Source organism: Accipiter gentilis, chromosome Z, assembly GCF_929443795.1.
Source record: "Accipiter gentilis chromosome Z, bAccGen1.1, whole genome shotgun sequence".
Taxonomy (NCBI): Eukaryota; Metazoa; Chordata; class Aves; order Accipitriformes; family Accipitridae; genus Astur; species Astur gentilis.
The window spans coordinates 76,397,959-76,425,708 of NC_064919.1; the positions used below are offsets into that span (position 1 = coordinate 76,397,959).

A 27,750-nucleotide genomic window follows, 5' to 3' on the forward strand; every position below is an offset into this window, starting at 1 on the left:
TTATTTAACATTTCAAAAAGGGAATATGAAGGAGTATAACCTGCACATGCATTGAAGGTGGGACAAGAGAAGCATATCTAGACATAGATACAAAGGGATGGGGGTAATGAGTTAAGTTTACATCCCCTCCTAAGTTAGTGTGGCCTGGCACAGGGTGTTGTGTTGGGATGCAGAGCTGCCTCGCTCGCTTAGGATACACACTGTGGCCAGTCCTGACTGAAAGATCCCCATGAAGCACAGACGTAAATGCTACAGACTTAGGCATGCTCAGGAGAAGACTTATAGGCACAAAAAATTTTACTAGAAAAAACTTTTAAGTACCTACAGACTTCAACTGGCAGCCATGTCAGGACTTAGGAAACTGTTGTACAGTACTTAGATGCTCAAGTTCTCTGTGGATATATCTGATTTCTTCAGTCTTTGCATCTGTATAAGCGTGTCCATCAGCTGCCAGCTCACTTCTGCTGTTCTTATCCAGGCACCTGTTATCTTCCCAGTTAGGAAGCACCCAAGACAGTAGTGGAAGTCTCTTCTGCCTTGAAAAAAATACAACAGCAGCTTCTCCTTGCAAGTACCAGAATCAGCTGCTTCCAGACCAAGCCTGAATTTTACAACAGGAGTTACCAGTGTGTACAGTAAGCCTAACAGAGTCTGCAAAGCATAATTGCCACTAACGGCACTGCAATTTTCTCTGGACAGAAATAGCAAGTTTGATCCACATCAATACTTAGAGCTGCCAAAGAACCCTCTGCAGAAATGCTTTTTTAGCAGAGTTGGGCAGATGTTGGAATTAGGCTGCAGGGGAAGGGGCTAGAAATAGAGAGGGGTATTGAATACTGTATGTATATATTAATCCCATATGCAGTATTGGGGATTAATGAATTTGTGTTTTGGCAACAAAACCAGAACTGTTGCATTTTTCCTGTCTTTTAAAAGAAAAATTTTGATCTTTCCATTTTCTCATAATTTAAAAAAATATTTTAAAATGCAAATATATAGCCTTACCATAAAAAATTTCTCAGCTTAAAATTACACTTTTTTTCATGGCCTTAAAAGTTCGTTTCAGATCAACATAAATTTATTTCTCAGATGTTTCTCTGGGACACAGGCTGGGACAGGCATTGTCCCTGCCCTTCTCCAGGGTGCGAGAGCACTGAACTGCAGGCTCTAGGGCTGCTCACACCAGAGGAATTGAACTGGAGTTAATTGAAAACACTGGCAAGTATCAGTGCAGACCCTTAACAAACAATTTAGCAGAACAAAAACCTTTGTGCTTGGTTTTAGCTGAACCCAAAAGTATCCCAGAGCAAGCAGCTTGAAGTGTCTATGATTTGTTTCTTTTTCCTTTTTTTTAATTTGTGGTTGTGCTGATTTCCTGGAGTGACATACAGACAGTCTGAAGCACAGCATGAACAAAGCCTGCAGCGTCAGTCCCCTTGGAGAGATGGCTGCCTTGCCACACACAGTTTGGGGCTGTGAGTTTCCCCCCTGCAGCAGCCTGGGGAGAGGCTGGGGAACAAGAAGTCAGGGGGCTCACACCCTCCCTTCCAAACCCAGGCAAAGCATCACCTCTCCATGAAGCTGCAAGTCCTGTCCTTGGGTTTCTCCTTGGCTGTCTGGGTTGCTCTGTATCCTGGCAGCAGCAGAGGGGTTGGGGTGAGCTGGAAAAGCAGCTCCTGCACAGGTCAGGAGGAGAGCAACAGTGCTCCTTGTCCCCTCTCCTTCCTGGATCCCTAAAAGAGGAGAAAGGGGCCAAGCCTGAACAAGCAGGAGCCTTGTACCCACTTGTCCTGGCTGTTCCCATCAGGGCAGGTATGAAATAGGACATAGGCTGCCTGATCCCTGTGCCCTCCCTGGAACCCGAGGAGCAGTGACCACAGCTGGGTTGGCATCCTTTACAATGCCACACAGCAGTGACAAAGCAGCCCAGATCCCTCCTCCTGCCACAAACACACACACAGGGGTGGGAGGCCTGCTGGCCCCTTGCTGCTTGCGCCTCTGGGTTGGGGGGACACAGCTGAGGCCTCCCAGCCTTGCTCCACCCCATCCAGCCCCTCTCCTCCTTATGGTGCCCTGAACATCCTGCATCTTCCCCAGATGGAGTCCCATCACCCTCCCCAGCTCCTCTTCCCCAGAACAGGGACAAGCACTAAGAAGCATCTCCTAGAGACACCCCAATCCCCAAAGCACTACCACTGCCTCCTCCTATTCCTCCATTCTGGTGGACATTTTCAAGACAACAATTTCAATCAACAAGCCCCTGAGAGCAGACACAGCCCCAAAAAAGCATCCCTCCTCCCCTTGTCCCCGCCAGGCATTCCATATCCCAGGGCCACATCTTGCACAAATCCCACAGTCCCACCCCCCCCCCCCCGGAGCCCCCTTCCCATCTCAGCAGCGCTGATCCATGGAGCTAGCAGGCAGCAGGTCATAGCGGCTGCTGTACATCACCACCCCAGGGGGGTAGTAGGCGACCTCCGGCTGGACGGTTGCAGCAGGGGAAGAAGCAGTGACGGGGTGGACAGGCACCAAGGCGTTCAGGGCCTGTTCCTCCTGCTCGGGCTTGGTGGTGTCGGTGAAAGGGCGCATGGTGGTGAGGGAAGGTGAGGTGATCCGCCAGAGGAGGCTCTTCAGTGCCTTGCGGAACTCCCTGCGCATGAGGCAGTAGAGGATGGGATTGAGGCAGCTGTTGGAGTGTGCCAGGCACACGCTGATGGGGAAGAGGTACAACTGGGAGAGGAAGTACTCAGTACTGAAGTGCACCACGTTGAGTTTGATGAGGATGCCCCACGTTGTGAGCGCTTGGTTCGGCAGCCAGCACAAGAAGAATGACAGCACCACAATGGACACGGACTTAGTCACTTTGGAGCGGCGCTTGGTGCTGGGACCGCTGCAGGTGCTGCCAACGTGCCTCTCACTGATGAAACGTACCAGGAGCAAGTAGCAGAGGCTGATGACGGCCAGCGGCACCACGAAGCCCAGCAGCACCTTCTGGATGTGGTACAGACCCAGCCAGAACTGGGCATTGCTGCCTCGGCCCTCGGGGAACTTGACGAGGCAGAGCACATCATCAAAGACGGTGGCGGTGGTGGAAAAAATGGCGTGAGGCAGGGAAGCCAGGATAGCTGACAGCCAGATGAGTGCACAAAGCCACTTGGCGGAGCAGCAGCCACGCAGTGGGTCACGTCGCCGCTGATTCTTCAGGGCAGAAGCCACAGAGCGGTATCGAGCCACACTCATAGCAGTGAGAAAGAAGACACTGGCATACATATTCATGGCTGTCACATAGGAGACAATCTTACACATCGCCTTGCCGAATAGCCAGTTGAAGTCCAGTGCGTTCTCCACTGCCCAGAATGGCAAGGTCAGCACAAACTGGAAGTCAGTCACTGCCAGGCTGGTCACGAAGAGGTTGATGGAGGACTTTCTCCAGCCTTGTTTGCTTTTCATCAGGTAGAGCACAAGCAGGTTGCCCACCAGCCCCAGGGCGCACACCACCGAGTACACCAGGGAGATGACAATCCGCACCACGTCGGAGCTGTCCCCCTGCATCCCATCGGCTCGCTCCAGGTTGATGTTCTTGAAGAGCTGCAGGAAGGACACGTTGCTCCTGTTGCCCATCTGGGCGCCCTCCAGGAAACCCAGCGGCGCGTCCCAGGACTCCCAGTCCGTTCCTTCCTTCATGCCGGCGGCTGGCGAGCAGGCACCGCGCTCGCAGGGTTCGCCCATCCCATGCTAGGGAGGGCGACAGGTCCGCGGGAGCCTTTCCCCAGACCCCCCGAGTCAGCACCAGCGGGCAAGACTCTTCGGCGGGCGGGCTGCCGGAGCGGGGACGGGGACGGGGTCCCTCCGGCCCGGCGGGTCCGAGCGGCTGGCGCCGAAGCCGCGCCGCGCCGCGGTTATATCCGCGCCGGCGGGGCCGGGGCATGCGCGGTGCAGCGGCGGAGCTCTCCCGGGTGCTGAGGGCGGGCGGCCTCCCCCCCCCCCCCCCCTCCTCCCCCGCCCGCCTCTGGCCGCCCCCCCGGCGCCGCGGTACTCTCGCCGGATTCATCCCTGCTGCTCGCCGCCGTCCTGTTCCGCCTGCCGGGCCGGGAGCCGTGCGTGTGAACCGACCGGGCGGCGCGGTTCCGTGGGCCGAGTTTGGCAAGTTCCCGGCCCGAGTCGATGCCCTCTCCCCAAAAGTCCGGCCAGCGGGTAAGCTCGTAAAGAAAATCCCCTGCCTCGCCCCCCCCGTCCGCGCTTGGGAAGCGCTGGGGACGTCGCACCTCTGCTCAGCCCGAAACGACCCGCGCTTGCCCGCCCGCCTGCCTGCCTGAGAAACCTCGGCACCACGGCCTGGACGTGCTTCTCCGTCCCCAAAACGACCACCACATCCAGGACAGGGACCGACAAACACCCTTCCCGCTTCGTGGACCTGGGAAGACGGCGGCTTACCCCCGATTTCAAAACGAACGGCAACGGGCAAAGCAGCTGCGAATTCCGGCTGCCGGTCGCACGCAGCGCTTGGGCGAAGGCAAAAGCGGGCGAGACCCCCGGAGGGCAGAAGCCGCGTCCCCCGCTCCCCACCACCCCGGCCCGGGAGGCAGAGGGGCGGCCGCGGGCTCCCGGCAGCCGCCCGCCCGCAGGGGGCCCCGGCGCGCCGGGAAGCGGCGGCGGCCGGCACCGGCCCGGGGAGGGCGGCAGCTGCAGCCGGCCCCTTCCCTGCCCTGCGCGGTGCCCGAAACTCGCTTCTCCGCCAGGTTTGCAGCAGAAACGGAAAGCAGCCGATAAGAATCGGAACCGCGGCTTTCCTTCTCCCATCCCGCACTTAGATAAATCAAAATAAGGGCGCATTTCGAAGACGAAACAGATGCTAAATCCACCTAAATAAAGCACTGTGAATCAGCCATCTGGGGCACATTAAGGAAAGATTCAACAAGTACGTTGTTTCTCCATTATCGCATTGAAATTCCTGCAAACGCATGGCCGTGTGTGCCACTTGTTGCCAGCACTTCAGTTTCTACCTGCAGCGACCCTGTAAAAGTATCAGCCAGTCCACAGGAGTGCTAAAGGGGAACAAGAGTAAGTTTTATACAACATTCTTATTGTATATGATGAGAGTACGACTTACTGGAATTAGCAATTCAGTGCTCTGGGAAGGCTTAGTCTTCAGATTACTTGCTACACTAAATACACTGGTACTAGAATGAAACAAAAAAATTGAAATAATGGGCCTTCAAAAGGCTGACTGCAAGCAGGCCCTGAAAAATGGACTCCTGACATTTCTTCCCCACTTTCTCCAAATCATGGATTTTTTTCTAGGCTTCCATACCTCTTAATGACTGACTAGGGTTGGATTCAGGTGGCACTTTCAATAGCAGGGCATTAAGTTGCATCCCTTAGCCTGCTGAATGGCAACACCCAAAGTAAGCCATCGCTGCAGTGAAACCTAACAGCCCCATCAGTGTTGCACAGCCAACTGTAAAATACTACAGACAGGAGAGAAAGCCAAGGATACTTTGACACCAGTAGTGCAACAATCATATAAAAAGCAAAATGAAAACACTGAGTTTTAACCAGAGTTGCACCACTGCAGAGGTTCTGCAAACAGTACAGGAGGTGAAGGGCCCCCCAGCCCTCAGTGGCGCTGGCTGCCTTAGCACAAGTGTCAGCACTTATTCACAATGAAAGTTAGTAAAATATTTGAAATAAGCAAGTTCTTGCTAATTCCGCCCCCCCCCCCCCCCCCCATTTAGTCCTTCCACTATTAGCGCATGAGGAAAAAGTCATCTGTAATCGAGCCATGCAGAGACTGACATGTTCACTTGGTAAATCATTAGCGGGATGGACAGTGCAGGAAGTGGATTTTCTCCAGATTGATTTCTGCCCCATTCTGATCCCATTGCTACCTCCACACCCAATTCTAAACATTTCACTGGAAAAATTGCAGAAACCGTGTCTTGCACGTAATAATTTCTTCTACCATTTGAATATTTCCCTGCTCGGCACTATATCTTCTTGATATACTGCAGAGGCTGAATAAAAATTCAGAAAAGGGAGGGAAATCATATCTGAAGATATATTGCTTTCTTTGTTAGCCACCCAGAGAAAACAACAGAGTTTGAACTGAGGTACCACACAGGACCACTGCTAGTGGATTTTGAACACAGGGCTGCAAGTGAAATGCTTGTCCAGGTTTTTTGCTCGTATTCTGACCACCAGACAAATTCCTTCTCAGTCTTGGGTGGTCTGTCTTTTTCTTTCGTCACGCTTCATCCCAGAGAAGAAGTTTTAGAGGCAGGTAAGGGAACTTGCTACACCTAGATGAATAAAAGAAATACTTGCTGAATAATTTATTCATCACACCATCAGAACATTTCCATAGCTGGAAAAATGTTAAAAAGTCATCAGCTATTTGCAAAAAGTATTACAAAATTAATCAGATACATTACCTAGGGGTTATTATTCTGGAAAATATTGTCTTCTATTTGTTCCTTATTTATTCCACCAAATACAGCCAAAGGCTTGTTGCTAATATGTAACTTTCTGGAGTCTTCTCTTTATCAAAGTGTCAGTGTAATTGGCGTTACTGACTCAATCTTTTTAAAAACTGTAATAAACTTGATGGGCATAGGCTTTGGGGATTTGTTTACTTTGGAAATCTCAAACAGATTCTATAGCATTTTGTAAGAGGCTTTTCAGGGTTTATATAGTACTATGCTAAAATAATCCATGGGACTAAGGTTGCTAGTTTGCCTTCAGACAGCATTAATCTGTGCAGTAAACTTATAAAGCTTTCATCAGTTCAGACCACCAACAGCAACTGCCCATTGATTTTGACTATATTGTATCAGAGATAGAAGTGTTCCTGCAGGTATTTTTCAAATAGCCTTTAAAAATGTTTCAGATAAATATGCCAAATAAGCTATTTGCTCAAAAGGGCAATTTTCCTACAATTTACCCCAAAGGATCCCTATAATTTTTCACTTCCTTTACGTACCTCGTACACAAACAGAAGACTGATTATGATTACAATAGTGACTGAACCAGCTGTACTCGGAAATGTTTTGGCTAGGGAGATGGGGTTCTGTCTTCCATATGAAAGTAATTTTTGTAGCTTAAAGCAGGTTTTCGAAATATTGAATTTATCACTATTTTAAATACAGAAACATGGGACTATTTCTTGGGGCATTTCTGTAGCAGCAAAGAATTTCTTAATCTTTTTCTATTTGACATACTGAAGCAACGAGTAGTAATAGTAAAGCTCTTGAACACAGTTCATTAAAAAGAGTTATTAATACCTGTTACTCAAATGGGCTTTATATTATTCTTAAATGTTGCATTCTTGCCATAAAATTCTGTTTTATGAATAATTCTTTTTATGGCATTTTCTTCTCATTAAAACAAAATTTTGGAGCAGGAGAAGGAAAGGGAAATTGGAAAAAAAGGGATGTTTCATATTTGCTTATTTTCTCACTTCTAATTTCTGGAACCCATATGGTCTCCCTTTGGCTTTTTAATGAGCTCAGGGCTCCAATCTCAAGCTTTCGACTAAACTCAGACAATAACTGTTAACAGTTACATTTTCAACTGGATTTTCCAACTCTACTTCCTCCACCCTGAGAGCGGAAGGTTTGGTGTGCCTTGGTGTGTATCCACCATGGGAAGATTCTCACGGCAATTCGTTTCTTAAAAGTGTAGAAGGAAATGTATACAGGTTTTCATTACAAAGTGTCAGTTAGATAACACAATCAACACACTTAATTAGATAACGCAATGATCATACCATCATAGGTATGCTTCATGGACCATAGACATATTCTCCAGAAAGTATTATTTGAATACAGATGTAAATTTTAGTTTAAAAAAATTACCTCAATCATGTTCACGTCCTATGCACATTTGCCTTCTAGGTAGATCACTGAGAACATATTTTCCTGGCACTAATTTTCATAAAAAGTTAATTTCAAAGTGACCTGTTGCTCCAGAAACATGCTTTAAAACTGTCAATATGGATACTAAGACCAAATGAGATTTTAAATTCACATAGTCCAAGCATGAAATAATTTTGTGAATTAGCCCACCAATTACAAATAACAATCCATGTTTGAACACCAATCAGCAATCTGAATGTGAGCATCCCAAAAAATTTCATGTAATAGAATCACTGACTACTCTAGAGTTTATTTCATTCTGTTACCTGAATCTGTCCAAAGACATACCATAACTGCTATGTCAGCAAATATTTTTTTGCATGAGTAACTTATGAAATTCCCAAAATCTTTAAAGACTGTAATTGAAATGGAAGTTGAGAGATCCAACAGTGTCTCTGATTCAACTACCAATAGTTAGCTGTGTTAAGAGGCTGCATATCTAAATGAGAAAGAGGGAATAAGATTTAAAAAAATGTGCTCACAAGCTTCCATCTAAATCTGTTTCAGAAAAATATCAACAGATGCACAATAATTATCCAGCAAACTCCGCAGAGTCTTTGGGATTCAGAGTCATTCTCTTTCAGTTCGTCTCTCTGCTAATACTCAGTACCTTTAACATGGCCCACCACATCACATGTGATTCATCTTCTTAACATTTCTAGTCCATGCAAACTGAGTTATCAAAAAGAAAATGCCCTCGCATTCACAAAAGGCTTCCAAACCTCAGGTTAAGCCTCTTTGGAACAGGAAACTATTAATAAATTCCTTATCATTAGATTTTTACAATTCTTTGTGAATGACCAAATCATTTAATATATAGGTATCTAATTTTAATAGCCCACAAATGCTCTTCTAAATCAGGTCTGTACCGCGAAGACACAGTGCCATAAATTCTCTTCACTTAAATAGGTGGCCTCAGTATGTACTCACAGCAGGAAAGTGCTTTCTAGTTGTGCCATTGCTTCACATTTTAACTGTATGTGACTCTGTTGGCTACAGCCACAGCATCCCTTAAGTAGGAATCCAACTGTCCCCCAGGGTATTTCCTGACACTACACCCAGTGAATCATTTTTTTCTGTGTATGTGCACACTGGCACAAAGCCCAGGGAGTTATAGATGTTTCAGATCAGATTCCCACAGTTCCCTTTCTCCATTCGGTATGACTTTTGCATCTACAATTTTTGGTCATTTAAAAAAAAAAAAAAAAAAAAAAATCAGACCAAAACAAAACACTCACATTCCCACAAGCCCTCTTGAGTTCCTAAAGCTTTTATTTTTCCATCACTTCCTGATTTTTTTCCTTCTCTCACGTGATGCTGTCTGGAGAAGGGTTAACAGGGAAGAAAACAGGCAGAAGTAACAGGTTGAAAGAGTTAGTCCAGAATGAGAAACTCTCTAGTCTCAGGAAAGGGCAGAAGGAAAAACATTTCATGCTTGAAGAGAATTATAAGCAACAGGAATTAACTTTTCCTGCTGAAGAAGAAACCAAGATGGCATCCTGCATGAAATACTAGTTGCCTCACGTCAGACATGGTGAACACCTACCCCAAAAGATGACTAGAAATTGAAGCAAATAGTTAAATGCCTCTCATAGAAGGGCTGGTTTTCTGATTGCCTTCAAGAAGTTTGTTAAACCAGTACTTTGTAAACATACGCCCATCCCTTGAACTTTCACCCCTTCTTTCCAACACTCCTAGCCTGTTCTGCTCATTTTACAGTCCTTTTCCTTTTTATTCCATTTACTTTAGATACTTCCTTATTCTCCAGTTTAATTATTTTAAATATTCATAGCAAATTGTGTAGCTTGCTCGATGCAACTATTGTCAAGTGTTTTTAAAATGTTAAGTATTATAGACATTATATCAATTTCAGGTCACACTTAGCTTTAAATCAGTTTCAGGGAAGTACTGATAAAGAGTTAAGCAAGCTACAATATCCAAAGTCACAAAATGGTCTAGTGCCCACTATGTGACTAGATAATTCAAAGAATCCTAATGGCAAGCACACCAGGAAACTTGTTGCTGTAACAGGCGAGACACTGTTATTCATGTGCAGAATATATGGAAGGCCATATTAAAATAAATACCTTGCAATGAACAAATCTTCTTTTGGCAAGTGTTGTTGGATAACAAATATTACACAAAATCATCCTCTTTTACAGGATCTGTGTCCCTCCATTAGCTAGAAGAGAGCACATTATGACTCATAAAGCAAACACCACTCTTTTATAAATATGTTCTGTTTCCAGAGTTATCATGTCTCAAGCCTGGGAGAAGCCATATTTCCATCTCATTTAGAAATCCTTGGAGTTTTAACTCTTCCTTGCATTTTCGTTCTCTGGAGTTTGAGGTTCACAGTTCTCACAGAACTGGGACAGCCATTTGCCTTTGCCAAAGTCGGATCACAGGAACGAGCATAACTAAGCACAGACTGCCGTGAAACTATGCAAGAAACCCCCGTCAGAGTCCGTCTTAAGCAGAGGGCTATCGAAGAGGACGAGGAACTCGGCCCAGGCCTCAAGGACGGGACGGCACCGAAGCTGTGCCCTGGGCACTTGCCTGCGGTACCTGGGGAAACCTCGGCAGAGGCCGCGTGAGGGGATCCTCGGCGGACAGTACCCGACAGGCGCTTGGAACCGTAGGTGCCCAGGCTATTAGGAACTTCCCCTGCCAAGGGAGGACTTTCCGACCTAACCCCAACGTGGCAGCAACGCCGCTAAGACACAGAAACGACCTCAGCGCCCCGGGGAGACAACCTGGCAGCCGGTCTCTGGCTGCGCAGGGGCCAGTGGCCCCGGGCCGGGCCCTGAGGGGCCTTGGGCCCCGGGCGCCTCAGGCGGGGCGAGGCCCCCACCGTCCCTTGACCGCTGACGGCGGGAAGCGGCGGAAAACGCCTCGAACGGCCGCGTGCTTCCAGCACTTTCGCCGCGAGCCGGGGCGAAACCTCTGCCTGGGCGGGCGCGGGGCTGCGAGGCCGCGGCGGGCTCCTTCCCCCGGCCCCTCAGCGGAGACCCGCGGTGTGGGGCCGGGGAGGGGAGGCTGCCTTGTGCGGGACGGCCCTCCCCGAGGGCTGCCGGGGCTAACGCCCCACCGTTGCCGCTGTGGAGGGCGGAGTGGGGCCGGGGGGGGGGGGGGGGGGGGGGAGGGGGGGGCGACAGCCCCCGCTGGCGGCCTCTTCTCCCTTCTCCGCTGGCCCGGCCCGGTTCGCTCCGGCGAGTTAACCCCGGCGGCTCCGAGGCGGAGGCTCCCGGTAGCGGCTCCCTCCCCACAGCCCTCCTTCCTCCGCCGGCAGAAACCAGACACCGGGACGGCCCCGCGCAGCCCTTCTGGGGAGCGGCGCCTGTGTCCGGGCGGCGCCGGGAGGCCGCTCCGCCGCTGCCCCGCCGCCCGGCCATGCCGCGGCCCGGCTAGGCGTCGGCGGTCGCGGCGCCCCGCTCGGAGCTCCCCGCCCGCACCATGTCATGTGTCCCGCGGAGCCGGGCGGCACAGGTTTCCTTCTGGCTCCTCGTCCTTCACCTCCAAGCGCCCTGCCTGGGCAGGGCCCCGCCGGCCGGCGGATCGCTCTTCCCCGACGGGAGGCAAGGTCAGTGGCGGCGGCGGGCGGGCTGGGGTGCGGGGAGAGTTGCCCGGGCACGGCGTGAGGCAGAGCGGGTTCCCGCCGCCGCCGCCGCCTCCCCGCCGAGCAGCCTCGCCGCGGGTGTGCTTCCAGCCGGTCGAGTCGCGGCCCCTTGGCGCTGCTGGGGCAGGAGAGGCGGCCAGCTTCCCTCTTTCGGACACCCTCCCCCCCCCGCCGCCGTACCCGGCTTGGCGTTCGTGTTACCGCCCGGGCTCTTGGGGGTACGAGCGGGCAGGGCAGCCCTCGGCGCCTGCGGGGACCGGCAGCTCCAGAGTTCAAGGTTTTGCCGTGAGCGCACACAGCTGTAGCTGTGCCTTCCTTCCTGCTGCTTTTTGGAAGTCATTGAGTTGCTCTGTATAGATGAAGGTATCGCTAAGTCCTGCTTTTTGCTCATCTTCCTCGCTGAGAGGCAGCTCCCGAAATACCAGAGTCGTTTTGTGCTACTAAACTGAAAAAGTTTACTGTCCTGATTGTTTTTGTTTTTTTTTAAACAAGTGATCACTGCTGTACTGCAGCAGCACAAACTACAGGAGGATTGGTGTTACCAGGGTATGAAACCCACTGTGAATTATTCATATTCAGTGAGGGTGGTGTATGAAAAGGGAGGCTTCATCTGCGGGAGGAGTCTCTAGATTAACTTCGTTCCCCTGGCTGGTACTGACTGCACACCTCCCCGGGGGAGGGTAACTCAGGAATTCTATCCTGTTGCCTGTTTAAGGAAAATCAGAGAAGCAGCTCCCAAGAGAGAAAAATTATGATTAGCTGGGAGACTCTGCCTGGTGGTAGAAGACCCAAAAGTGTCGGAGGAAATTCTGCTTCCTGAAAATCTTCCTGATGCAATCAACAGCTGTGGTGCTGTCAGTGGGGGAGCTTGACACAGAGGAGAAAATTTGCTGTGCCCCTCAGAGATCATGGAAAGGAAAAGCGGTTAAGTAAGCTGCCTGAAAAGTGAGGTTAGTTCTGAAGTTAGTTCCTGCTGGATTCATTTAAAGTGAATGCAAACAATCATTGCATTCCTCTGACTCCACATGGGACAGAACAGGATTGGCTGTGTTAGCACGTAGTAGCTGTTTAATTGTCAGGCATTTGGAAATGAATGTAGAATTAATTTAACTTTCTAGGCATGAAAAACCTAGGCTTTTCCAGGAGTTTGGAAATAGCTTTGTGTAAAGGGACAGCTCAAAATTTGGATAATTTTTTGCAGAGGAAGACTGAATGCAGTGCTAAGTGTGAAGGACTAAAATTTGTAACTCACACAGCTGAAGTGACTGTTAAGTGTTCTGCTCCTTCCGCATCCACGAGCAGTGTGGCAGATAGAAGAGTTAAGGATGCCCTTGCTGAATGTTGACGGCCTGCTCCCTGCCATGGGGCTTCAGAGCTTGGGGTGTTTTCTGGGTACAGAGCCTTTCTTTGGCTCGGGAAGGCTCTTCATCCAGAAATGAGCAATGCTATTTCCTATCCCAGGGAATCGTCTGAAAAGAAGCCAGAGGGTCTGAGGGGCAGATGTAGATGAACTACAAAGATGGAGATGAGACAATGGCAAATGATGACGTATCAGTTTAAAGGAATCTTTCAGAAAACTCGTTACCTGTCTAAAAGAAGTTGTGCTTTTTCTGTCATGTGCGACAGAGCGTGTATGTTTTTCTCTTTAACCTAGTTTATTCACTTTGTGTACAGCCATTCTTAATATAGGCAGTTCTCTGCTATGTGTGGTGAGTTTGAATCCACAGAGGGAGCAGAACAGACAGTGGTGGTTTTGAGTATTATCAGATGTTTTCAGTGATGCAGAATTAGGAGGGTCTGCAGGGAAGGTTTCTTCAACAATTTAAACAATTCTTAGACTCGTCAAACAAGTGTGAAGGGCCTGAACCTTGCTTGTCCTGTATGCCCAGAAGGGCCTGTGGAAACACTGTGATTGCAAGGCAAAGTACTGACTTGAACATGTGCTGCCAAGTGTGATGTTTTGGCCTTGCTTGCCACACTGATGGAAGCTTACATGCTCAGACTGCACTTGTGGAAAGACAGAGTGTTCTCTGGAGCTACACAAGCCACCCAGGGAAGACTTCCCTTTCCTGGCCTATAAATCCTGAGCAGTGCCACTCGACAGGCAGGGATTCCCTGGAGTGGAGAGTATTCTAGGTGGCCAAGGAGGACACCATGACATGCAAGCCCCAAAGCTTGTCAGTGGCACTGGGATAGATTCCCTCCACTTAATGTTTGCTGGCACTAAGTTTTATGAGAACCTGTGGTGTTCTAATATGAGTTATTACTTTAGGAAAATGGGGGTAGCCAGTGTTGGATAATACAACCCTTATTCTTGTGCAGTCTGGGTTGCATGTATAAAGTTATTCTGTTTGTTGTCTCTGCCTTCTACTTGAGTGTTATTCTTTCCTAGAAAGGCAGAGAGGAATTACCAAAATTGTACCTCCTGTCTTTGTTTTAGACTCTTCTCCAGCTAGAAAGGTCAAGTGGTATGTTAGGCTTAATGTGGAGCTCAGTAAATTGTTCTCTTATTGGTAAGATTGCCTTTGGTAACCTCTACCCAACAGTCTAGATGAAACGGATTATGATTACTTGCAGAAATACCTTTAGCCTCATCTTGTTAAACTTTGTTATGTTGTAATCTTACTCTCTCCGGTCTTTGGCAAACTTTTTAATAAATCATTTCTGCAGTTATATTACAGTAGATTATTATTGCAGCATAAATCTCCAGTGACTAGCATTCAGAAATGAGCACTTAAGGAGTGGGTGAAGTTAGACTTCCCTGCTTTGATAATCCTATTGCCACCAGATACTTAGGCATTATTTGCCCTTTTACTGATGATGATGTCCAATTTGCCTTAACCTCTACACACTAATTACACTAGTGATGAAATAAAAAACTTCCTTGAATAATTTGAAGTCCAAAACCGCAAGTCTTTGGTCTTGTACAGAGCTTAACAGTTAAGCCACAACAAATTAAGCTCAAGACATCAAGCAGAGGCAAATCGCACAGTGACAGCGAATGAGTAAGTTTTCCTTCAGGCATTTAATTTGATTATTTCATGAGTTGTGCTGAAAACCATAAAAACAAGAGCCTGGTCTTGTAGCGTTTTCTGTTAGCCTGTCTTTGCTAGCACAATATGGGATGTGGGACTACCCAGGAGTCTTATAATTCAACTTCTGCAGGTAAGCCATACTTTTGGCTGTTTCTCCTTTCTTCTCCCTGCCTATTTTTTGCTTCATTCTGGAGTGTGAGGAAGGGGGGACCTTGATTTAGCTTAAGCTGCTAAATTGTCAGGCAGCTGGGACCTATCTACAGGCAGTGTAAACTTCAGGCATGAAGGTGTGGACTGAGCTTTCAGTGTCTTACTCCCTGTCGTCCTTATGTGGACAAGGGCTGGAGATGTCTCTCAGAACTTGTGGTAGGTGTTAGTCTCCATGTTGTCAAGACCTGCCACTAGAAGCCCACTGCTGTGGCTTGTCCTGCAAAGGCACAAAGTCATTGTAGGCTGGTGAGAAGGCTTGTGTACAAAGAAATCTGTTGTGCATGAGAATAAGCTTGCTTCTGAAATAACGGTGCTCCAGAGGCAAGGCCAAGTCTCTCATCTAGTTTTATATATGTGCTGGGAAGTGTGGTTTTTTGTGTGTTTTGGTTGGGTCTTTTTGAATTGGGAGTGTTTCTGTGCAAGTGTCTGAAGGGTCTACGGCCTGAGGAAGCATGAGTAGCCACATCTCATGCTGCAGCTAATGAAGACAAAGGAGGTATGTTCCTCCCTGAAGGGGATGAATCCAGACAGCTATCTGTCCAGGCATGACTTATCCTGTGTGGCTATGAAGGTGCAGGCAGTGGAGAGTGAAGTGTCTGTAGAAGGATTGTCTTAGCAGTCCTAGGGAGGAGTAAATTGTTCTGGAAGTACCTGGAGCAGGTTAATGGCTTTGTTAACCAGCTTAATTAATGAATGAGGTGTAATCACTTCATGTTTAAGTGGCTGAGACTTTGGGAATGAAGAACAGCCCTGGGGAAGGAGGAGCGGGAATGACATGTATACTCACAATTTCTTTTTGATTAAATAAGTTCAGACTGTGATTTCTTGGCCTGAAGTCAAGTACGCCAGCAGAAGATCTGGCCTGTAGGGACTGTGTTTTATGTGGATTTATGTTATTTGCTTGGGGCTTTTGAGTTTTATGCTAATTTAAAAAAAAAAAAATTGGGAACAGGTGTTGTTTGTTCTGTATCATAGCAGGAGCTAAGAATGCAAGCAATGCTTTCTTCCCTTGCTAGATCCTAACAAGTGATAAGATGTCCAATCTTATCCTGGCTGGAACCCCTTATACAAAAGGGCATGGTTACTTCATTCCTCTTCAAACCCTTCTTTAAAATTTCCTCCTCTGCTGCAACATCTGCTAAAGCTGATGCTACTGAGGTGCTATTGCTACAGCCTATCAAGCCAATTAGTAGTGTTCTCTTCACCCATGTGTATTTGTAAGGCTCTGTCTCCTACTTCAGGTGGTCATCTTTCTGGACGTGTGAGGATGATCTCCTTGATCAGAGCATCATGTACTGGGGACCTAGAACAGAGAAGGTTCCCAGCTCTTGTGGGAATGTGAATGGGGGTGTGTGTGACAGTCAATCTTTTATATGAATAGTGGCAAAATATTTTAGAAGAAGAATGTTTAGCTTCTAAATTGAGTATTTTAATGGGAGAGCAGAAAGCCCAAATGAAGACTGTATTGCACAGTGGTCTGTGTGCTGCCTACCTTTGTGTTGGTAGGATGGTGTGGTGAATTGCAGTCACTTTTGAGTTTCCCTTTAAATCATGTGAGATCTGAACAGGCTAGCACTCACCCTAGTTTTGCTTCTTTTTTTCTCCTTCCTCTCAGAACAATTTATCAAGACGTTGCCAGAATACCACGTTGTTGATCCAGCACGAGTAGATGCAAGTGGGCATTTTCTTTCTTTTGATTTACACCATCACATCTCAAACACAAGGAAGAAGAGAGATCTCGGCAAAAAGGAAAATTTGGTATATTACAAAATCAACCACAAGGGGAAGGATCTGTTTTTTAACTTGACTGTCCACTTGGGATTTCTTTCCCATAACTATGTAGTAGAAAGGAGACATGGAAACCACACCAGTGCAAAGATTGCAACTCGCTCGGGAGTTCCGTGCCACTTCATTGGCACAGTGTTGCAGCCAGGTTCTGAGAGTGGGACAGCAGCGATCAGCACTTGCTATGGCCTGGTAAGTGATGTGACCTTTACTGGGGTTCTACGCTAATTTTGGTGTCCTTAGAACTGAGCTAGATCATTGGTATATAAGTATGGTAAGAAACTGGATGAGCCATGTGATACCTTATTGACATAATATTCTGAAAGAATCAGTTTAATACTATGGATGTCATTTGGATTTTTGGAAGAGAGAATCAGAAGGTCAAAAGTTGATACTGAGGCCCCTTGTGGTTTGCTTTTTGCTACATTTTTTTTCTGGTGGTCTGGACTGAATATCTGTATCATTCATATGGCTTGAAGCCATCCAAATACCCAGTCATTGCACTGATCCATTAGTAGTTGGAGTGCCTTTGCTATGCATCTGGATATGAGGTTCTGTTTTAGTTTTCTCTAAAAGGAATGTAGCTCAGGTGCACCAAATTGAAAGTTGCAAAAACTGGGAGATATGCTTCAGAACTGCACTGCAACTTCAGAAATAAATGGTAGGGTAGATGCAACCTTAGCTGGAGCTTTAAAATCAAACCTCCACTTCTTCATTCAAAAGAGCATTTCTGAGGCTGGAGCTTTTACATTTCTCAATAGCTTGTGGTTCAGACTGAGACAAGGAGGTAGAAACCTTATTTTTGCTGTGCTTTGTTTTTTAGTACTACCATAGCTTAGATTTCTCTTTCTGGAGGATAAGGTTGAACTTGTCTTGTTGGGGTGGGAAAGAAGAGACAAACTGCCTGAATGTGAAGGGGATGCTGTAGGGAGCTGTGCAAAATGGCACACGTAATTTGTGAGAGGCAAAATGCAAAGGGTTTGTGGAGTGTGCAGACAGAGGAGATGAAATGTATGCATTGCGCATGTGCTCTAGTGCCTTGATCCTTGAGTGACAGATGATAGTATTTGAAATTGTGTAGAGCAGTACACTGATGCCTTCTGGCCAATACATCTCAGTCTGCAACAGGTTAGGGACCGATGTTTCATTCCTGAGCTGGAACTTAACACCAAGGTGAGTGTCTGTAAAGTACATCCTTTCCTGCTAACCCATCAATATTGAAGTGTGTTCCTTGCTGTTGAGCAATAGGAAGCTTTCAGAAGCTTTGGAAAATCAGTGGGTTACAAAAGTATCTTGGCAATGTACAAAAAGCGACATGAAGAAAGCTGTGATGTAGATCAACTGGGAAACTTTGGAATCTTACACAAGTGCTTTTGGCATGTTGCCTGGAGAAACAGACCATTGGTTGAAGTTGGAAGCTTCAGTCCCACAGACATGAAGATAGGGATTTTCTAAGTAATTATTCCAGTGGGACCAACTTATCAAAACTTCCCTGAAACATGTTATGGTCATACAGGGTCAGTAAGGAAAAGGAGATATGATGATACAAGTAGTTCCTTTGGTTGGTTTGTCATGTGCTTTACCAGAATGTCTTTGCTAGTTTTCATTAGGATGAGAACTTGAAAATGAGGTGCTAGGTCTTCATTATGCTTTCTGAAGTGTTTAGTCTGCAACAAAGATTAAGAACAAATACTCAAATTACATTTTAAATTCAGCTTGGTAATATTCTTCAAAGTGATCTTTTCATTTGGGTTACAAACTTTTTGAGGTTTACTTTGATTTGGAGATTTTTGAAAGAACGTTTGCTAGAATACATGCTTGGGTATTTGTTCTTTTTGACAAGACACTTGTATCAGAAAAGTACTGTTCTGGTTTGGTATTCCCCCCTGCTCCAAAACGAAACTTTGAAAATATGGAATCATAAATTAATTCGGGTTGAAAGTGACCTCTGAGGAAAAACATATGATGGTTTTGATGCAGTGATTTTCGAAGTCCAGAAGTAACTGCCCTGAAGAGGTTGCAGTAAGAGTTGGGTCTGAATCTCTTAACTCCTCTGAGTGCCACAAGCTGGGGAAAGGTGGTTTAGCTTGCCTTTCCCCTGAAAGTTTTCCAAAAGATCCAGTGTCACATGAAGACTTTTATTAATGAATAGTTTTGCCAGCATTGAGAAGTGCAATCTGGTTTTCAGGATAAAAACCTGATATTTCTGAAACTCTTTGTGGTCGTCTGCTGCATCCTGAGCTAATGGTAAATTATTTCCACCTTGGAGATCCCCAGTTTTTTGCACTTCAGCACCATGTCTGTTTCTGCTTTTTTCTTTTTTTCTATCTGGGATGTGTTGTGTTTCTCCACGGAAAATAATTTTTCTGTTTATTCTTAAGAGGGAGGGAAGGAGACCTGAGAATAGGTAAACACCATGGAATTAGAGCAACTTATTGGAGATACTAAAACCCTATCCTGTGAGGAGAAATGGTAAGCTTGTTTACTGTAGGAGATTAATTCTAAACTACGTGATAAAAAGTTACAACCAACAATGAATTGCACAGGGTGAGTTGTTACGGCGGTTGAAAAGTGCCAGCTTCCCAGAATATGCTTTGGCAGCAGTGGCTCCTGCAGAGGTTCTCACCTCTGACAGCCTGGGTCAGGACTGCACTCTGAGTGTGTGCTTTGGCAAATGGGTCCCAATAAAACTTAGCTTCTTAGCCCACCACTGCAAGCTGGCACAGTGCTGACGTGCTCAAGCCTCATAATCCAAGAGCTGGGAAGTACCAGTATCTTAGCCTTCAAATATGGGGAAGATACGTCTGTTCCTGATGCTGTTTTGGCTTGACAGCTCAGGTACATTATAAAATGATAAACATATTGTGCTTTTTTTGTTGAGATAGTCCTTAATGGTCTTAATGATGAATGGTAATGAGTGACAGGAAAGTGTGTGATCCTTAAACTGCTAGTTTTTGGCTTTCTTAAGGATAGGAGCTGGTAAAAAAATTTATAATACTGGAAAACACTGATTTGGTTAAACAAATATGTTGTACTGGAATATCCCTTTTGTTGATATTTTTTAGTGGGAAATGGTTGAAATGTTATCTTGTAATTTTATCCAAGTGAATTGCTTAAGAATATGTCATCTTTTGCATACCCCCCCCCCAAAAAAAAAAAAAATTTGGCATGAAGTGGGGAGACAAAAAAAATCCTAGATATGCCTGTGGGAGGGGAATCCTAGTTTTAGTCCTCTTTCTGGAATGACTTCCTCTCATGTGAAGTCTATTTGATTCATATTTGAAAGTTCCTGAATTTCCAGGATAATAGCAGTGTATAAGAACAAAACAAAGATGTGTGGTCTAGATTTGTGTTCTGTCATAAAGATCACTCACACACAGCACTGGAAGTATAGAAAACCTAGAAATGGATCTTCATCTCCCTTGTGTTTTTGCTTTGAAATAGATTCCTGCTTTCATTGGCATTACATGGCATCACTCATATAACACAGATACAACTCTTACTGTTCATTTTTATTCGTGACACTCTTCAGAATCAAATTTCTTCTGCATAAATCAAGTGGATGGTGCTGAGATGTGATTTTCAGAGGGGCACCTGTTTGACTAAATCATATTGACAAATGATTGAAAACGGAAAGTGACACTTGCAAAACGTGGGAAACAGGGCTTCACCATCAGTGCTTTTCCAGGTTGACAGTATGTTGCTTTTTCAGCTAGATTGTCATCATAACTTAGGATTTGAAGTACTTCCTTAGCTGTTTTGAAAACAAAGTACATTGATGTCTTATGAATTTCATTTTCCTATGTATTTATATGTTCCCAAAATGGCCTGCAAGGGCAATAACAGAGTGACAAATTTGAGATACAAGAATGTGGTGGACAGTCATTGTATGACATTGTTCTTTTTTAAAAATGAAAATATGTCTCTATTTTTAGACATGTATATGGAAACAAATGGCTAGTTTCATAAAGGGATTTGGGCAGAATCGGACAAGAGGATAAAGAAGACAAACTAGCAGATATCTGGAGGAACTAAGTTGTAATTTCCAAATCCATTTTTTTCTAACACTCTGTATATCTTTGTTTCCCTTTCATGCTACATAGGTCACGACCTTCTTAACAGGTTGAAGAACATGATGCCTGTAAGCTCTGTCTCTTCTTCTCTGGGTTAGTTGTCTAGTTAAGTCTTTTGCACTGCTGGGTCTTGTAGAATAATGCATGAGACTGCATTAACATGAGAAGATTTGGGCAGACCTTGCTGTTTATTTTGGGTCACAGTTGGAGGAGGAAACCTCAGAGACGCAGTCACTACTGGAGCACCAGAAATGGATCAAACTGTGGCACTTGGGAAGAGAGCAGACTTGAAATCTCTTAGATACAGGAGAGTTTCCAAGAGGAAGGAAAGGGAGAAAATGGTTTTGGTTTTGTCTCTCTCAGTGGAAATAATATTTGGATTTGTCTTGGCAGGCTATGTAGGGCACAATTCTAATAATGCTTTATGTTTCCAAAGTGCCTTTCCACAGGAGATTATAATGAACTTTTCCAAGTACCAATGCCTTAATTCTCAGTTGTGTGTTAGTCCTGAGATCCCCTGTGTCGCAGCAGTAGTGTCAGCTTGTCCCCTTAGTAGGGCTGGGAGGGAGCAAGGCTCAGTGAAGTTGAATGAATACTTTAGGTTTATGCACTGAGTCCTATAGAGCTGTGAAGTGGATGTTTCTCTGATAGTCTGTCCTCTTCATTAGGAACAAGGCCCTCTTTTATTCATCAGTAACACAGACATTGTTTATAGTATTTTTAGATGACAGAGCATCATTAAGGCTTTGTTTCCTTGACACTTGTTTACAGTGGAGACCTGTCAATCGACAGTTGCTTCTGGTAACACTTTTATCTTCAAAGGCTATGCAAGCATCAGCATGGAAATGGCTGAAGAATAGAAGGACATTAGTATGGAAATTGAGAACAGTCTGTACACATGTACCTGGTAAGCTCTTGGCCATGCTGGGCCTTGTGTAGTAGCACTGTGGACAGATTGTGCTTTGGCTGTCTCCAGCTGGTCAGAGGGTTGCCTCTGTCCTGACGCATCAGCGTTTACAAGAAGTGCTGTTGTTGTCTGCTGCCCAGGCAACAGCAATGCAGTACACAGTCATGAAGCACTGTTTATTTATTCCCCCTCCCAAAATCCACCTACTGCAGAACACTGCTGTTTCTTAGCAGTGACAGACATACACACTAAACCTGGTGGCTGCTCTGTACCCTGGCGATCTGTAGAAAACTTGGTCAAGTCTGCTGCTTGTGCCCAGGATTTTTTTAAAGGTTTCCCCCACCTCATTTCTTCCCTCTGTGCCCAGCTACAGTCAAGGCAGCCCTCTGTGAATGTTTAATTGTTGGCTGTATGACTGTTTCTCTTTATATGGCAGCTGGTGAGAGATGCTCCAAGTGGGACCTCTCTGGGCAGATCTGTGTCTGCCCTGACTGACGTACGTGGCCAGTTTGTCACTGAAGAGTGGAATGGTGGCTGAATTCTGCTCGAATGTAACTGTTCTCCTTATTGCAGGATACAACCATTACATGAAGCCTAAGAATGAGTTCTGGTACTTATGCAGTGTCACCTATATTCTTACTCTGGTCCACTCAGTGCAGCATAAAATCCACCAATGGCATTTTATCTGCTGCACACATACTTCAGTTTTGGGGAATTCAGCATGATCTCTGTTCTCCTGCTACATGCCAAGAAGCTTTTCTAGTTAGAGTGAGATGCCTTTTCCATGCTGACCATATGTTACCATGTTATGATCTGTCCCAGGTTGAACAGTTCCATGCAGGTACTGTAACAGTACTTCAGTGGTGGTATGCCCTATGAAGGTGGTCTAATACTGCGGTTTAGGCTTTCCTCTCCTATGGATATGGAAAGCTTGCGTCAGGATGTTGGACTTCTCGGTATTTTCCTGTCATGGTTTAACCCCAGCCAGCAACTAAGCATCACACAGCTGCTCACTCCCTCCCCCCTCACCCAGTGGGATGGGGGAGAAAATCAGGAAAAGAAGTAAAACTCGTGGGTTGAGATAAGAACGGTTTAATAGAACAGAAAAGAAGAAACTAATAATCATAACACTAATAAAATGACAACAGTAATAATAAAAGGATTGGAATGTGCAAATGATGTGCAGTGCAATTGCTCACCACCCCCCAATTGACACCCCGTTAGTCCCCGAGCAGTGATACCCCGCCCCCACTCCCCCCAGTTCCTATACTAGATGTGATGTCCCATGGTATGGAATACCCCGCTGGCCGCTTTGGGTCAGCTGCCCTGGCTGTGTCCCCTCCCAACTTATTGTGCCCCTCCAGCTGGGCATGAGAAGCTGAAAAATCCTTGACTTTAGTCTAAACACTACTTAGCAACAACTGAAAACATCAGTGTTATCAACCTTCTTCTCATACTGAACTCAAAACATAGCACCATACCAGCTACTAGGAAGACAGTTAACTATCCCAGCTGAAACCAGGACATTTCCTTAGATGAGGTTTAGGGATAAAGGAATCTTTATTTTAAACCAGTTTTATAACATTTTGTTCTAAAGGAATGGAAGAATAATATGCATTATAATAGGGATTTTTATCTGCTTGTGTATCTCCCAATTTGTGAGGTTGGTTGGTTATTAACAATTTGTTTGCTAATCTGTTGTTAAAGGTAGTTACCAGCAAAGCTGGTAGTTGCTAGCTGCAAAGCTACTGTTCTACACAATTCATTCCTATAGCCCAGAAAAATGACCATGTCTTTCTATTCCTTTGTGGTACACCTGTGACCAACAAAATTGTTTCTCTTAAAACGGAAGTGGGTTTCAATCATTGTAAGTGGCCAAGTATGTGGCAGTACAGAAATAAACTTAAGGAAAGAGCATATGTAACCTCTTCTTCAGTTGCACTTGTGGGCACCTGAAACTGGATTCAGCACTGATCTCTGACATGGAATTGTACAGCCCCAGAACACATTTGGACACACATGCTGGTTTGGTGGCTGTTACTTTAAGATGTGAATTGGAGTGTATTCCTGTAGTGCTACCTCAAACAAATGAATTCTATTCTGGGAACAAGGGTAGTGGGAAACAAATGCACAAGTTCTTTGGGGGTCTCTTCCCTTTCACTCATGTCTCCTTGTTTCTTCTAAGAGAGTCTTTTCACTTCTTTGTTTGCCATTCCTTGCCATATAGTACTTGATGGGTCCTGCTTGTTGTTGGAAGTATAGCAGATGGCCCTACCTGCTAGTCATGTCTTCTTATTTAGATGTCAGTGGCATCTCCACAGCAACCTCTTTTTGTCCAGCTGTGATAATCTTCTGGAAGCAAAATGTAGGAATAAGGTGTCTGGGGAATGTCAGACAGGAAAGCAAGATGCCAGCCTTTTCCTTGGGCATGGGAATTGCTCCATGGTTGGATATAATGGAGCTCTCAAAGTCTAAATATTGTGATTTGGCTTGTTCTGGCATGTGTAAAGAAGGAGAAAGCTGCTAAATAACTCTGTTGTGTATCTGCTGTACATTTCTTCTCTTAGGCAGTAGTATGGAAAATGCTTAAGTAGAAAAATTTACACTGAAAGTAACTAACTGTTCCCTGTGCATCTTTTCTATTATCATCCTTGGTTTGCCTGTTTTCTCCATGTAATAATAAATATCTGGATATTCTCCTTGCTTGACTAGTGTTCTGTGGTTTTGGGGTTTTTTTGGAGATGATCACAAGATAGGGTGCATGATGGTGTTTTGTTGGTTTTCTTTTTCACAACAGATTCATCATTCAAACTTTGAGTAATATTTGCTGCAGTGCTTCAACATCCATCCCTTTTCTTTGTGTTTGAACTTCAACTATCCATCTGCCAGCTCCCTTCCCCCAGTCTTTTGTCTGCAAAAATACTCTAATTGACAGGTCAAACGAATCTCATCAGTGATGTCAATACATGAGAATCCGGCTGTGTCTGTGGCTCCTGATCTTGGCCTTGTCACCTTTAACCAATATGAAGTTGTTAGCCGAGAAGCTGGATATGGCTGGAGTTTTTATAATGCAGTTGTTAACATTTCAGTGGAACAGTCATTGATGGGGTAGGTTAAAATAAGGATTAGTCAGTATGATCTGATTTGAATGGAGTACGCAGGATTAGAATGCTCCTTTACGATAACTATTTTTTGAGAGTATGAAAGATTCTTTTTTATATGTTTTAAGAAACCTTATTCTCTTGTTTAGATCTGTACCTACTTATTTGCTAATTACTTAGGAATATTGTTAGTGTACAGAGCTGTCAATCATATTTCCAGTTTCCATGAATCTTTTTAATGAATCTTCTATGTATGTGTGTGTGTATTTTTGGAGAGTTTTTTTCTGCAAATTTTCACTCATGATTTCATGAGTGTGGTGTTTTTTATAAAAAGTGTCTCGTTTACTGAGGGAAAACTGTGGTATTGTGACTTCAGTCTAAAGGTTCAGAACCCAGAAGTAAAAAATACACATAACATCTATTTTGCCTTGATTCTTAATAATGTAAGGTTTATAAGGTGGTCTGTTCTTTGTTTCTTCTAGTATCTTTGGAAGTTGTTGGCCAAATTCAGCCCAATCTGAAAGAGACATGGAGGTATCAAAGCCATTAAGTTCTTATGAATTTTGCAGGTAAAGGTAGGAACTTTTGATCAGTGAAATGATGGATGAACACAAGCAGGTTGGCCAGTGGCTCAGCACAACTGGAAGTTGTTACTCAGCACGGAGCAGTGCTACCTGTGGCACAGCTGATGGGGAGGAGTGCTGGAGGATTCAGGAGAGACTGGAGAAAATGACTTTAAGTGAGGAAATGGAGCACATGTGAGAAGCAGATTTGTGGGGAAACAAGGTTTTGATAGTTCTGCTGTTCATAAAACTTTTTTTTTTTCTTTAATCCATTTTCATGGTGCTGAACAGAAGGGTCCAGCTTGGAAGTAGAATTGTTTGCACTGGTTGCCGTATTAACAACACGTAGTACCTGCTACCCATCACAACACATGCTTTGTATGTAGTCATTAATAATGAGCAGAAGAGAGGGGAAGAACCGAAGCTTTCCTACATACCCAGTCAGTGATGCATATAATATGACATTAATAGGGACAAATCTTGCCAATTGCATGCCTTATTTTCTAGCTGTTCAAAAAAAGAAATTTACCAAGAAAAGCCTATCTTGCTCCTGTTCTGAGCAGACAAACATGGGCGGAATGTTAGGCGGTGAACAGCAAGGGGTGATCTAAACAACAGACCCAAATAGTCTGTGTCTACTGCTTCCACTTAGAGGATGGATGGGCTAGTGGTACTTTTACAGCAGCTGTGTGAGCCTGGCTTCTGGCACCACCTGAAAACCAGCAGCCTGAAGATCAGGTCCTGCCTCTTCAATTCTCTTTGAATTCTCTCTATCAGAGAGGAGCAGCTGCAGTCCCTAAGCAGCATCAGCATCAGGGTGTGCTTATATATACACGTACTTCAAGCAGACACGCATATGCAAATCTATATATGTATATGTAGCTCTGTCATTGCAGAACAGTTATGCTGCAGCTAAAGCTCTTGGTTTAAGATCCATGCTGTGTGCTGAGGAGGCTTCTGTGCTGTTGTATGTATTGGGTATTGGCAAGCCATGGCCAAATATATTGTTTTTTTCCAGAAACTGGTGCTTAACAATGGACTTTCCCAACCCATTTGTAAATTGCAACAGAATTTAAGTATTTAGTAATTTAGGCTTGGATATTTATGTCCTTTATATACACACTGGCTCCAAGGTGTGCTCTGGAGAAAGACTCATCTGAAATTGCAAGCTTTAAAAATAAATAAGTAAATAAGTATTCATAAAAAAAGCTGGTTGTCTTGGCTAAACAGTGCCTATGTTTAAACGCATCCATTGTGCTTTCCAATTCTCATGGCAAACAGCAAGTCCCTAATAAACTGCTTAAGCCTGTTGATGCATGGAAATCCCATGAGTAGATCTAAATCCATTGTGGTTGTAACTCTCAGTAAAGGCTCATGCAGGCAGTGGTTTTGATTTGAAGTTTTCTTTTGTTCAAATTCCACTGTTTTCCATTTTTAATTGTATATATTTAAAACAAAGATGATTCTAAATGCTCAGTCCAAACTTTAATATCTGTTTATTTGGATGCAGTGTTAACTCCATCAGCTTCCTTACTTAGAACAGTCATGGACCAAGTCTGGTCAAAATCCTAAGAATGGAGACTGTGGATAGGGTGAATGTCTGTTTTATCCAGCATCCTCTGTCCAACAATGACTAAGTAAATATCTAGGGAAGAGTAAGAACGGGGCAGTAGGACATCTTGCCTTTGTTCATCCTTGCTTCTGTTTTCAATTTAGATAAAATTTCTTGATATGGGTTTGTTTTCTCTGTTGAGAATCTATTGATGGATTAGTCTTTCACATACTTACTTGGTCTCCCCTGAGTCACTTGGTGTAGAAACATGAATCTTTACTATAAGTTACAACAATTAAAAATGTATTTAGATGTATCTTCTTTTGCTTTTCACTAGGTTTTTATCAGCTTCATTTGATGCTTCCTGAATCTATTGTATTGGAGGAGACAATGAATAGTTAAACACTGAGCACAGTGTTTGAGATGGTTTACTCAGTGGCATAGTGCATTCTTCATTATTTTTTTGTTCCTTGGTAATTCCAAACACTTTACACAGCCTTTTTGGACAGCTGTTGAGATGGGCTTGTTACGTAGTTCCAAGTTTTTTTCCTATGAAAATGGCAGCTCAGCTTCCTATTTCTGCACAGGAGCAGGTCAGAGCTCATCATTTTAATACACAAAGGTTGGGCTTATTTCTCTGCTGCCTTTTTGCTTTCACCATGCCATGTTTTATCAATTTTCATTAATCCACAGTGAATTACATATTCCTTCTTCTTGTTTAGTGGCTCAGGCTCAGGAGACTTTTCTGAAGCTTGTTGGTCATCCTTCGTCCTTACTCTCCTGAATAACTTCTTATAGCTGTGTTTTATCCTGTATAACAGACTCTAATTTTTAATCCAAAATGTAAACACAAGGAAAGTTGCCACAAAGAAAAAAATTATGTTCTTCTGCAACATTGTCAACACAGCCATAGCTCTGGAGCTTAATGGAACTTAATAGTTCAAGCAAATGTTTTTCTTCATTTTTGGTACCTGTGGCTTTTACCTTCCCTC

General features: G+C 44.8%; 2 protein-coding genes across 2 annotated transcripts in view; one reads left to right on the forward strand and one right to left on the reverse strand.

The window, feature by feature from the left end:
- Positions 1 to 2,391: 2,391 nt before the first annotated feature.
- RXFP3 (relaxin family peptide receptor 3) lies at positions 2,392 to 3,752 on the reverse strand. Its single transcript, XM_049795258.1, has one exon. The coding sequence runs from the start codon at positions 3,727 to 3,729 to the stop codon at positions 2,392 to 2,394; it is 1,338 nt and encodes a 445-aa protein (XP_049651215.1). The 5' UTR covers positions 3,730 to 3,752.
- A 7,314-nt stretch (positions 3,753 to 11,066) lies between these two features.
- Positions 11,067 to 27,750, forward strand: part of ADAMTS12 (ADAM metallopeptidase with thrombospondin type 1 motif 12) — a 175,590-nt gene continuing 158,906 nt past the window's right edge. Inside the window, exons 1-2 of the mRNA XM_049796008.1 lie at positions 11,067 to 11,496; positions 16,393 to 16,754. Of these exons, the coding sequence (XP_049651965.1) occupies positions 11,370 to 11,496; positions 16,393 to 16,754 (489 nt within the window). The 5' untranslated portion in view covers positions 11,067 to 11,369. The remainder of the gene's footprint in view (positions 11,497 to 16,392; positions 16,755 to 27,750) is intronic.

What these genes read in the sequence shown, in the direction of transcription:
- RXFP3 (XM_049795258.1), bottom strand. Translation starts at nt 3,729, where the DNA reads ATGGGCGAACCCTGCGAGCGCGGTGCCTGCTCGCCAGCCGCCGGCATG.